Genomic DNA, 13,032 nt, shown 5'->3' with positions numbered 1-13,032 from the left:
GGTCCCTGCAGCCCTGCACCCTGCTGGGAGCCTGCAGGTCCCTGGCACTGCCTGGGATCCAGCTGGGAACTGCAGCGAGCCCTGCACCTCTGCAAGGAAGGAAACCTGTCCTTGGGCTGTGCTCACACCCTCCCACAGGCAGCCCCAGCCCCAGCACGGACCCCAAGGGACAGAACATTCATTCCTGACACGTGCAGGGTGCAAGATGGAGCAGCTGGGACGAGGGTGCTTGGCTCAGAGCAGTGACTGGCGCCTTCCTCCTTCCCCTCCTCCTCCTCCTCAGCAATTCTCCGTGCCCAGGTGCTTCCATGCCTGTTCCAAAGGGGCAGGTGAGCCCCAGCTGTGGTGAGCAGCTCCAGTGCCCCAGTGCTGACAGCAGCCACGGGGAGCACACAGAGCCCACCCTAGGCCCGGGGCTCCCTGGCAGGGCCAGAGCTCCCTGTGGCACAGGGACAGTGGCAGCAGCAGGGGCAGGGCCTGAGGTGCCCCCAGCTGCCCACCAGGGCTTGGGAGGAAGGTGTGACACCAGTGACGTGCTCCAGGCTCGTTGGCATGTTGGAGATCTTCGCTCCCTTTCTTCCCTCGTCATCCTCTGTGCTGTGGGACATCCTGCCCTGCTCTGGCCTCTCCCTGAGCCCCTTCCTGCAGGGTCCCTGCCTGCCCAGGCCACCAGGTCCCCAGGGGCTGTCCTTGCTTCCAGTGGAGAGGGTGCTGCAGGGAGGGAGGGAGGTTCATGCAGAGGAGAGGCTGCTCTGCCTCCCTGGCAGGTACATCCCGTGCTGCCCTGTCCCAGGAACTGGGTTTGGCACAGGGTTGGCAGCAGCTGGAGGGTCCCGTGGAGCTGTAGGTGAGTCCTGACAGTCCTTGAAGAACCCACACTCCAGCAAAACAAGGAACAAAGACTAAAACAAGACCCTTCTCAAGGGCATTGCCTCATCCAAGTCCTTCCAAGCTCAGGAGCCGTGTTTCTGACAGAGAAGCCAACCACTGGAAACAAAAATAAATGTTCCTTTTCTGTAGCTTTTAGAGGATATAGCTGGAAAACAGAACAAAACAAAAACCAGGAGATTGTCTCTTCCCCTCGTCAAACCCATCAGTAGCTAAGTCAGAAGAAAAGTTCAAGTTATGGGGTGCAGCAGCAGCCAACACGAAACATTCAAGTCGATGGTTCTCTATGTACAGGAGGCCCCGCCCGGCCCCGCCCGGCCGCGCCGTCACTGCTCCGGCATCGGATCCGTCATCTGATCCTCTTCTCCACCGAGTACACCGAGATGTAGAAATCATTGCTGCCCACGGCCAGGTGGGGCTGCAGGAGCACAGGGACAGAGGGACGGTCAGAGCCCAGACAGGCACGGTGAGAGCAACAACCACAGCTCGGACAGGCACAGTCAGAGCAACACTCACAGCCCAAAAGGCACAGTCAGAGCAACAATCACAGCTCAGAGCAACAACCACAAGCTCAGAGCAACAACCACAGCTCGGACAGGCACACTCAGAGCAACAACCACAGCTCAGAGCAACAACCCCAGCTCAGACAGGCACGGTCAGAGCAACAATCACAGCTCAGAGCAACAACCCCAGCTCAGCCAGGCACGGTACTGCAGCCCCAACAGCGTTCCTGCCCCCTTGTGGATAAAACCAGAACTGCAGCCTCCCCCGTAGTGCTGTCCCCTTGTGGATAAAACCAGAACTGCAGCCTCCCCCATAGTGCTGCCCCCTTGTGGACCCTGCTCTGCCTCACTCCAGCCTTTAGCAGCCCATAGTTTTTGCAGCTTTAGTTTTCAGTTTTTGCAGCTTTAGTTTCTGCAGCTCTCCTGCTCTCCTGAGGTGCAGCTTTTCCTGCACGGCTGCAGAGCCCAGGCAGCAGTGAATAAACACACTTTGGGAATTTGGGAGTGTGACCAAGGAGGCTGAGCTGAGGCAGGCTGCAGAGCTGGGATGGGCAGTGCAGCTGGAGCCCTGTGGAGCTGCAGGAGGCTGGGACAGCTCCTTTCACCATGGGGGGTCTCTGTGCCATCCCCTGTCCCACAGGGACATGCCAACCCCAAAATCAGGGACACAGACCCAGTGAGGATGGAAGGCCAGGCAGCTGATGGCTCCCACTCTCTGTCCCATGAAGCCATCGTAGTATTTGATGTTGTTGATCAGCTCCCCGTTGCCGTTGTAGATGGCAGTGAACTGGTTCATGGAGCCACTGCAAGGGAAGGGACAGAACACAGTGTCACTGGGAATGCTGGGAAGGGACAACACTGCTGCTGCAGCCCCTGGCTGAGCTGTGCCAGGCCAGGGTGCAGCCACTTCCCTAAGGGGGAAGAACCACAGTGACCTGTGGTCACCTGGGGCAGGAAAACAGAGTGTGGGACAGGAAACCACAGAGGGCTGATGTCCAAACACACCCAGTGCATCCCAAACAGGCTCCAGGCTACTCCACCCTCCCAGGGAAGAACTTTCCCCCCAGTATCCCATGGAACCCCGTCCTCTGGCAGTGGGAAGCCACTCCCTGTGTCCTGGCACTCCAGGCCCTGCTCCATCCCTCTGACCACCCTGGTGGCTCCCCTGGGCTCCCTGCAGATCTCCCTGTGCAGGGATGGCAGCAGGGATGGCAGCAGAGTGATTTCAGGCCTTACCATGCAAACAGGTTGGCCTGGGGGTGGATGTCGAGGGCCGTGAGCCCCTTGACGATCTGCAGCACCTTCATGGACTCGGGCATGCGCGGGTCGAAGAAGCGAACGTCACCATTGACACTGCGGAGAAAGCAGGGCTGAGCCCCAAACCAGAACCAGAACCAGCCAAAGCAGGGCTGAGCCCCAAACCAGAACCAGAACCAGAACCACCCAAAGCAGGGCTGAGCCCCAAACCAGAACCAGAACCAGAACCAGAACCACCCAAACCAGGGCTGAGCCCCAAACCAGAACCAGAACCACCCAAACCAGAACCAGAACCACCCAAACCAGAACCAGCCAAACCAGAACCACCCAAACCAGAACCACCCAAACCAGGGCTGAGCCCCAAACCAGAACCAGAACCACCCAAACCAGAACCAGCCAAACCAGGGCTGAGCCCCAAACCAGAACCAGAACCACCAACACCAGAACCACCCAAACCAGGGCTGAGCCCCAAACCAGAACCAGAACCACCCAAACCAGGGCTGAGCCCCAAACCAGAACCACCCAAACCAGAACCACCCAAACCAGGGCTCAGCCCCAAACCAGAACCACCCAAACCAGAACCACCCAAACCAGGGCTGAGCCCCAAACCAGAACCAGAACCACCCAAACCAGGGCTGAGCCCCAAACCAGAACCAGCCAAACCAGGGCTGAGCCCCAAACCAGAACCAGAACCAGCCAAACCAGGGCTGAGCCCCAAACCAGAACCAGAACCAGAACCAGCCAAACCAGGGCTGAGCCCCAAACCAGAACCAGAACCACCCAAACCAGAACCAGAACCACCCAAACCAGAACCAGCCAAACCAGAACCACCCAAACCAGGGCTGAGCCCCAAACCAGAACCAGAACCACCCAAACCAGGGCTGAGCCCCAAACCAGAACCAGAACCACCCAAACCAGGGCTGAGCCCCAAACCAGAACCAGAACCACCCAAACCAGAACCACCCAAACCAGGGCTGAGCCCCAAACCAGAACCAGAACCACCAACACCAGAACCACCCAAACCAGGGCTGAGCCCCAAACCAGAACCAGAACCACCAACACCAGAACCACCCAAACCAGGGCTGAGCCCCAAACCAGAACCGCCCAAACCAGAACCAGCCAAACCAGGGCTGAGCCCCAAACCAGAACCACCCAAACCAGAACCACCCAAACCAGGGCTGAGCCCCAAACCAGAACCAGAACCAGAACCAGCCAAAGCAGGGCTGAGCCCCAAACCAGAACCAGAACCACCCAAACCAGGGCTGAGCCCCAAACCAGAACCAGCCAAACCAGGGCTGAGCCCCAAACCAGAACCAGAACCAGAACCACCCAAACCAGGGCTGAGCCCCAAACCAGAACCACCCAAACCAGAACCACCCAAACCAGGGCTCAGCCCCAAACCAGAACCACCCAAACCAGAACCACCCAAACCAGAACCATCCAAACCAGAACCACCCAAAGCAGGGCTCAGCCCCAAACCAGAACCACCCAAAGCAGGGCTCAGCCCCAAACCAGAACCACCCAAACCAGGGCTCAGCTCGTGCCCAGCCCCATCCCAAAGCCCAGGAAATGCAGCTGTAGGGCAGCCCAAGAGCCAAACACCTGGGCACAGGCACCCGACCCCTGGAGCTGCTGGAGGAGCTTATGGAGAGGAAGATTAAAAACTCCAATATGGGAGCTCGACAAATCTGGCAGCTGCATCACATAATCCCCTGTCTGAAAATCTTAATACATTTTTGCTGCCCATCCCCCGCCTCAGGAATGTTCTGAATCCCAGAAAATTATGTTTTGTTTCCATTTTCTAATCAAGAAAAAGAGGCTCTTTGTGTGCAAACGGTGGCTTTGTGACAATAAATTCTGTTCTGCTGTTCCTTAATGGCCAAATCAGTACCTGCAGCTCTGGCCAGGGTGTTTACCAGGCAGCAGGAATGGATTTGGGGAATTGCACAGGAATCCTGGCCAGGAACTGACAGATGAACCATCCACATCCTCCTCTTGCTCTCCCCCAGATGACCCCAGTGAGATGTTGGCAGTAAAGCCCCCCCAAGAGAAGATATTCTACACATTTCTATTCACACATTCTATACACATTCTATTCTACACATATTCTATTCTATTCTACACATATTCTATTCTATTCTATTCTATTCTATTCTATTCTATTCTATTCTATTCTATTCTATTCTATTCTATTCTATTCTATTCTATTCTATTCTATTCTATTCTATTCTATTCTATTCTATTCTATTCTACAGAAGATATTCTACATCCAGCTTCTGCTTCCCCCCAGCTCCTTGTTTACCCCCAAACCACACCAAGAGCCTGCCAAGCAAAGCTCCACATCCCCTTCTGCCCCCTCTCCAGCCAGTCTGGAGCAGGGGTTAATTACTGAAGCAAATGCCAAACTCAAGAGCTTTACCTTCCCAGCTGCTGGAATAGCAGGGACAGAGTTCAAAGGGAAAATCAAACGGGAGTGAGGACAAAGAGCTGCAGCAGTGGCAGCGGGTACCTGACGCTCATGATGTTGCCCTCGGGGTGTTTCTGCAGGTAAGCCTTCACCACCCAGGCCGTGTGCTCCCGGTACGTCATCACCCGGCTGGGACAGGGGACAAAGGGACAGTGAGAGGGGGGCCGGGCAGGGGGAGCCCCGAGGGCAGGGAGGGAGCAGCCATTACCACTCGCTGAGGGCCATCCTCCTGTCGAACACGCGGATGGAGCCGTCGCCCAGCCCCGCCACGATCAGAGAGCGCTGCGAGTCACACGACAGGCTGGTGACACAGCTGTCAGCTCCCGTGGGGATGTCCTGGAGAGCACACACACACACACAGACAGACAGGCAGACACACACAGACACACACACACAGACACACACACACACACACAGACACAGACACACACACAGACACACACACAGACACACACACAGACACACAGACACACACACAAACACACAGACAGACACAGACACACACACACAGACACAGACACACAGACAGACAGACACACACACACAGACAGACAGACACACAGTCACATGCACACAGACACACACACACACAGAGCAGGGGCTGAGCCACAGTCCTGACCCATCCCCATCCCATCCCCATCCCCATCCCCATCCCCATCCCCATCCCCATCGCCATCCCCATCCCCATCCCCATCCCCATCCCCATCCCCATCCCCATCCCCATCCCCATCCCCATCCCATCCCCATCCCCATCCCATCCCCATCCCCATCCCCATCCCCATCCCCATCCCCATCCCCATCCCCATCCCATCGCCATCGCCATCCCATCCCCATCCCCATCCCATCACACACACACCATGGGCTGGCTCCAGGGGCTGCATCAGAGCCCTGAGCCACAGTCCTGCTCCATCCCCATCCTCCTCACCCCCATCCCCACACCAGCAGGGTGAGGCAGCTCTGGTTCCCTGAGCCCCAGCAGTGACACTCTGGCCCCTGGCACAGCCCCAGAGCAAGCCAGGCAGTGCTGAGCCTCCTGTCCCATCCCTGCCATGGCACATGTGACAGGGACACCCATCAGAGTCTCCCTGGAGGTGTGTTGGGAAAGGGACATGGAAAAAGGCAGCTGGAGCTGCAGGGAACACAGCTGGGAACACACCAGGGCACCCACGCTGCCACCTCCCCCCTTTCACTTCTGGAGGCAAAAGAATTGCCCAGAATAATCCCTGTGCCTGCTGGGAGGAGAACCACCTTCAGTTCAAAGCAGTAAAAAACAGCTGAGCAGCACTGCAGAAGCAGGAATGGCAAAAATGGAATGGTTTGGGTTGGGAGGGACCTTACAGGGCACACCATGGGCACACCATGGGCACACCATGGGCACACCATGGGCACACCCATCTCATCCCTCCCTGCCGTGGGCACATCTTCCACAGCCCAGGCTGCTGCAGGCCCCTCTGCAGGAGCTGCAGGAGCTCGTTCCACACCTCTTGTCTCTCTGTTTTTGTCTCTCTGGTTTTGTCTCTCTGCATTTTCACCCCGGGAGCTGCAGCCCCAGCCTGGGCTGAGCAGGGAGAGGCACCAGGCCTGGGGCTGCTGCAGGCTCTGCCCACCCCCAGCTCCTCCTTTGAAGCAGCAACACTCAGCAGAAGTGCAAATGAAGCACTTGTTCCTGCAGCTCCAGCCCGGGTGCTCCCAGAGCTGTGGCTTTCTGTAGTTCAAAGAGGGAAGCACCTTCATCTGCCTCCATTATTCCTGCTCTTTGTGCTGATTCTCACTTTCCCAGTTACTGAGTCAGGAAGTTCCAATCACTTGAATTTCAACACCCAATCTTTGCAATTAAAAAAAGAAACAACGTGTTTTTAGATACTTTCGGTGCAATCATTAATCATCATCATTTAAAAGATTTTTGCCTCCTGAATTTTGCCTTTCCCTAATTTGCATAGAAAAAAGTAATATGTGAAAGTAATTAAGATGAACAGAGGCTTAATTATCCTGCATGGCAGGGTCAAAGTGTCACAATTAATGTTCATCCAAGGGTAATTAATTTGGAGAAGCTTTGAAACTCCACTTCCTTTTTATTCCAGCATGGTGCCTCCATTCTCAGCGACCACCTGCTTCTCCTTGGAATTTCTGAGGAACTTCCACGTGATTGTGGCTGAATGAACTCTGGCAGGGCCTTTCTCATGACACAGCACAGGAGCTGTGTGTACCTTCACTGACTTGGACTGTTCCAGTTACTGTGAAACCCAACTGCATCCCAGTGCTCATCCCTGCATCCCAGTGCCCTCCTGTGCATCCCAGTGCCCATCCCTGCATCCCAGTGCCTTCCTGTGCATCCCAGTGCCCATCCCTGCATCCCAGTGTCCATCTCTGCATCTCAGTGTCCATCTCTACATCCCAGTGCCCATCTCTGCATCTCAGTGCCCTCCTGTGCATCCCAGTGCCCATCCCTGCATCCCAGTGCCCTCCTGTGCATCCCAGTGCCCATCCCTGCATCCCAGTGTCCATCTCTACATCCCAGTGCCCATCCCTGCATCCAAGTGTCCATATCTGCATCCCACTACCCATCTGTGCATCCCAGTGCCCATCTCTGCATCCCAGTGCCCATCTCTACATCCCAGTGCCCATCTCTGCATCTCAGTGCCCTCCTGTGCATCCCAGTGCCCATCCCTGCATCCCAGTGCCTTCCTGTGCATCCCAGTGCCCATCTCTGCATCCCAGTGCCCTCCTGTGCATCCCAGTGCCCTCCTGTGCATCCCAGTGCAGTGTGGAATCTCTGGATTCCACAGCTTCCCCAAACACTGCTGCCTACCCAGAACAGCACAGCAGCTTCCAGGAGAGCCCTGACTCGCCCCCTGAGTATGTGTGTGGTTTTATTGACCTTGGAAGGTGACCCCGGGCCAGGGAAGCAGGGACACAGGCAAGCAGGGGCTCCAGGAACTGGCAGCCCCTCCCAGAGCAGCCCCAGGCTCTGGGGCACTGTGCCCGAGGGAGGGGCTCCAGGAGGGAGGAGCACTCAGCTCTTACCTGCACTTTCATCTCCCGGTCCGTGTCCCAGATCCGGATTATCCTCACGTCCCCCGAGGTCATCAGCAGCCCGGTTTCCTGCTCCCAGTCCACCACCATCCCTGCTCCTGAGGCACAGCAAGGCTGCAGGTCAGTGCCAGCAGGGCAGGGCTGCACCCCCGAGCACCAGCTCTGCTGACCTCGTGCTGCAGACACTGTCACCGCCAGAGGAAATGCAAAATGACACACACAGACACTCCCACAGCCTCCAGGTGGGACTGAGCCAGCTGCTCCTGCAAGTGAGTGCAAACCCTGCCTGCTCTGAGCCTGCTGGGTCCCTGGGGAGGGGAGCACAACTTCCAGGAACTGCCGGGGGCAGCAGTGCCCAGCACTTCACAGAACATTAACAGGGAGAGACTCGGCTGTGCCACGGCAGAGACCTCAGAGCCCTGGATGGATTCCTGGGTCTATCACAAGCATGTGGGAGATGCTCCTGGACCGGAACAGCCACGTCAGGGCAGCAGAGGAGTGAATTCCACAGCTGGAGGGAGCACAAACCCGTCTGTGCACTGGCTGGTGAGGGGGAACACCCCCAGCGACAGCAGCTCCAACACCTCCCAGGAGCTTTGGCTCCTCATCCCCGAGGGCACAGATCGAGCTCCAGGGGAAGTTCGGCACAACCCATCCACACTGTTAAAAACACAAACAAAAACCCCGGGAGCACCACAGGAGGGAACCAGAGGAGAGATCCAGGCTTGGTATCTGTTCCAGCCCCCCGGGAGGGCAGGGGCAGCAGCAGAATTCCTGTCTGAGCAGAATTCCTGCCTCACACAGCACCATCCCTGCCTCACAAAGCACCATCCCTGGATCTCAGAGCAAATTCCTGCCTCTCAGAGCACCATCCCTGTCTCAGAGCACCATCCCTGCCTCACACAGCACCATCCTTGCCTCTCAGAGCAGTGGTCCAGCCTCTCCTCTGTGCCAGACCGAGTCTGTGGTGCTGAGCAGTGTTTCATAACCACCCAGACCTGGAGTCAGAACCCTCTGCAATGCATCAGGACTGCAGCTCCTGCCCCGAGCACTCAGTGCCTTCAGCACCATCCCTATCTCCACTCCACAAGGTGCTTGTCCACAGGGTAAAAAACGTGCATTTGTCTGGATTTTCTGCCAGGAACCATCCCCAGCAGGAAATCTGAGCCTGCCCCATGTGCTCTTTTGTCACCAAAGGCCCACAAGTACCTTGTACCAGAACATCCACAGTTAGAGAGCACAAAGGAAGCAGCAGCCAGTCCTGTGAACACTGAGTTCTCCTCCAGCACGATGGGATGACCTTGTTCTGCACAGCTCCAGAGAAAGCACTCTGCCCCTCTCCCCTTCCTGAGCACACAGCCCAGCCCATTCTGATCCTGCCACATCCATGGAGGAGGTCACTGATGTTTACTGCCAGTCCCTCACCCCCTGCAGGAAATTCGGGACTCTGGGCTGACCTGGGAGCCTGGATCTTTATCTTTAGTCAGCTGGATTGTTCCTTCAGACTGCCTGGCTGCTCACAGGGCTGGAGAGCTGAGGCAAACAAGCAGGCAGTGATGGAGATGATAAACACCACTGAAGTGTTTGCATTTGTCATCTGTTTACAGCCCATGTGACAGGATTAACCTGGCAGCTGAGATGGATCTGGCTGTTACCATCCCTGATGGGCTCACAGGCAAAGAGCTCCCAGGCAGCTCCAAACTCCCCATTCCCAGGAAAACTCCCCAGTTTGGGGAAGCTCCCATTCCCAGGAACACTCCCCATTCCCAGGAACACTCCCCAGTTTGGGGAAGCTCCCATTCCCAGGAACACTCCCCATTCCCAGGAACACTCCCCAGTTTGGGGAAGCTCCCATTCCCAGGAACACTCCCCATTCCCAGGAACACTCCCCAGTTTGGGAAGGGGACCCAAGTCCTGTCCAGCTGTGGTTCCAGGGGCTGTTCTGTGCAGGAGGACAGGCTGTTCTGAGTTTGGCATTTTTGGTGCCTCTCCTGCTGTGCCTGTCAGGAGTTTGTCACTGGGGACATTCAGCAATGACATCTAGAAGGGCAGGGAAAGTCTCACTGAGGGATTGCACAAAGATTCCCATGAGAGACAAGCAGATGGAGGGGACAAGGGTTCATTCCCAACCAGGCTGGAAAACACAGGAGGGAATGAACACAGAATCCTGGAATAGTTGGGGCCGGAAGGGACTTTAACAACCACTCCTGCCATGGGCAGGGGCACCTTCCACTGCCAGGGAGCTCCAAGCCCTGTCCAGCCTGGTGTGGCTCAAGCCCCTCCTGCCTTTCTCATTAAACCTTCAAGAGCTCAGCTCAGGGATAACTGCTGCTGCCTGGAAGAGGATTTGGATCATCCCAAAGCCTGGGGGTGGTGGGTCCTGGCTCCAAAGTGCCTGTGCTGACCCTGGGCTGGGGGCTCTGCTCCTGCTGCACCCCAAAAAGCTGCCCTGGCCAAAAAGGGGATGCTGAACCATTCACCTGGGAATGCTGAACCAGAATTCCAACCTGCCTGAAGAGCAGAAAAGCCCTTGGACACAAATGTCAGTCACTTGGAAGTGTGTGAGGGGAAGGAAAGCTTCCTCTGACTGAGAAATGTTCCATCCAGAGCAGCACTCACAGTATGGAATGAGACAGAAATAGCTGAACTATTTCTATGTACAAGCAAAGGTTTGCATGGCAGAGATGATCCAGGATTGGCTCACGTTTTCATCTCAATCCATGGTGTTTTGGGATGAGAGCAAACGTGGGATGAATACTAATGATCATTTCCTTTTTAATTAACAGAGGTCCTACTCCAGGATGTTACAACTGAGCCTGCAGCCCACCCACAGGGCTTTGGCTCCTGGGCTTGGCACCTGAGCTGTTCCCAGCCCCTCCTGCCCACAGGTGCTGCTCTGAGCACCTGAGCTGTTCTCTATCCCCTCCTGCCCACAGGTACTGAACACCTGAGCTGTTCCCAGCCCCTCCTGCCCACAGGTGCTGCTCTGAGCACCTGAGCTGTTCTTTATCCCCTCCTGCTCACAGGTACTGAACACCTGAGCTGTTCTTTATCCCCTCCTGCTCACAGGTACTGAACACCTGAGCTGCTCTTTATCCCCTCCTGCCCACAGGTACTGAACACCTGAGCTGTTCCCTATCCCCTCCTGCCCACAGGTACTGAACACCTGAGCTGTTCTCTATCCCCTCCTGCCCACAGGTACTGAACACCTGAGCTGTTCTTTATCCCCTCCTGCTCACAGGTACTGAACACCTGAGCTGCTCTTTATCCCCTCCTGCTCACAGGTGAACACCTGAGCTGTTCTTTATCCCCTCCTGCCCACAGGTACTGAACACCTGAGCTGTTCTTTATCCCCTCCTGCCCACAGGTACTGAACACCTGAGCTGCTCTTTATCCCCTCCTGCCCACAGGTACTGAACACCTGAGCTGTTCCCTATCCCCTCCTGCTCACAGGTGAACACCTGAGCTGTTCCCTATCCCCTCCTGCCCCCAGGTGCTGCTCTGAGCACCTGCAGAGCCCCAGAGCTGGCTCTGCCTGAGCTGCCACCCTCCCAGGAGCAATGAGGGACAGAGCTGTCCCAGCCCCTGGCACAGCCCTGTGCTGAATCCTGGTGCTGCCAGAGCTGCAGGAACCAGCCCTGCACTGCTGCAATGCTTCAGGAGCTGAGAGCACAATTTTTCCCAAAGGGATATTATGTTCTTAGATAATGAGCAACAAATCTTCCACAGCTCAGGGAAAGGAAGTTTTAAATGTCTGAGGTGGAGGTGGTGCTGTTTTTTGGTTTGGGTTGTTTGTTTGTTTTTGAGCCCTTTAAAGCCAGCACTGGCAGCTGTGTATGGCTGAGTTTATCCACACCAGCAGCTGCTCCTGAAGGTAAAACTTCCCAAGGCTGTTCCCTCAGGACTGCTCCTGAGTCAGGGATATTTGCCTGGAATGGACAATTCCATGGAAGAATTCCAGTGCTAATGTGGTGAAAGCAGCTGCATTCCCAACATCTGTAAGGTCACAGGAGCGTGGCCAGGCTGTCCTTGGCATTTCAGAGAAATCAGCAATACCTGCATGAACACACTATTAAACATCCTGCATTCTCACTGATCATTTTTTAATCAAGGGCCCTCCTGGCAGAGCAGTGAAACACATCCCTGCTTTAATTTCCAGGAAGCAGTGGGAGGGCTGGATGACCTCACTCATCATTAATTTCTACAACATCCTCTCAAAAAGTGTCACCCTCCTGGTGCCAAGGACTCTGCAGCGAGGGACAGCAGGAGCTGGGGTGCTGGGATTCAATTAAAGGAACACAAACCCCTGGAGCTGTGAATTCTCCATGGACTTTATTGACTCCAAACAATCTGAGCAGGACTGAGCTGCTTCTCCTGCAGCCCTCACTCCTGATCTGGGCTCCTGGCAGTGTGGGGAGCCCCCCTGCCTGCCCTCTGCCCCTTGGTCCCCAGGCTGAGCCTGATCCCCTGAGCAGCTCCTGGAGCAGCTGGAGCTGTGCCCTGCTCCACCCAGCCTGGCCTGGGACACTCCCCAAACACTGCTGCTGCTGCACTTTGCTGCCAGGAGAGCACTAATTCACACATTTTCACACTTCTCCAGAGGGAAGGGGGTGCTTGTGCTGCCTTTGTCAGCAGCAGAGCAGAGGCAGCTGGAGGAGGTTTTCCTGGAGCTGCCCTGCCCCTGAGCAGCACAGCATTGATCCAGCTCTGGAATTCCCTGAAACTGCTCCCTGAGCAGGGATTCCCTGAGCAGGGATTCCCTGCAGCCAAGCCCTGCTAATTTTAGCCTTTGCTGGGGGATCTCACAGCCAGGCAGCAGCAGCAGCCACACATCAGCTCTGCTCAGTCCTGCCCCAGCTCCCAGAGCCACAGAGATCTGCTGAC

At 56.1% G+C, this 13,032-nt stretch overlaps 1 protein-coding gene across 1 annotated transcript in view; it reads right to left on the bottom strand.

Annotated features, from left to right (window-relative positions):
• Nucleotides 1–57: 57 nt before the first annotated feature.
• RPTOR (regulatory associated protein of MTOR complex 1) overlaps nt 58–13,032 on the bottom strand; it is a 98,599-nt gene continuing 85,624 nt past the window's right edge. The window contains exons 30-35 of the mRNA XM_056506076.1: nt 8,140–8,246; nt 5,324–5,451; nt 5,158–5,244; nt 2,628–2,744; nt 2,065–2,194; nt 58–1,306 (exon numbers count right to left, since the gene is read on the bottom strand). Of these exons, the coding sequence (XP_056362051.1) occupies nt 1,238–1,306; nt 2,065–2,194; nt 2,628–2,744; nt 5,158–5,244; nt 5,324–5,451; nt 8,140–8,246 (638 nt within the window). The 3' untranslated portion in view covers nt 58–1,237. The remainder of the gene's footprint in view (nt 1,307–2,064; nt 2,195–2,627; nt 2,745–5,157; nt 5,245–5,323; nt 5,452–8,139; nt 8,247–13,032) is intronic.

Source organism: Oenanthe melanoleuca, chromosome 18 (genome assembly GCF_029582105.1).
Source record: "Oenanthe melanoleuca isolate GR-GAL-2019-014 chromosome 18, OMel1.0, whole genome shotgun sequence".
NCBI lineage: Eukaryota > Metazoa > Chordata > Aves > Passeriformes > Muscicapidae > Oenanthe > Oenanthe melanoleuca.
Note: the sequence above shows the minus strand (reverse complement) of the source record. Positions and strands in the feature narration are given on the sequence as shown.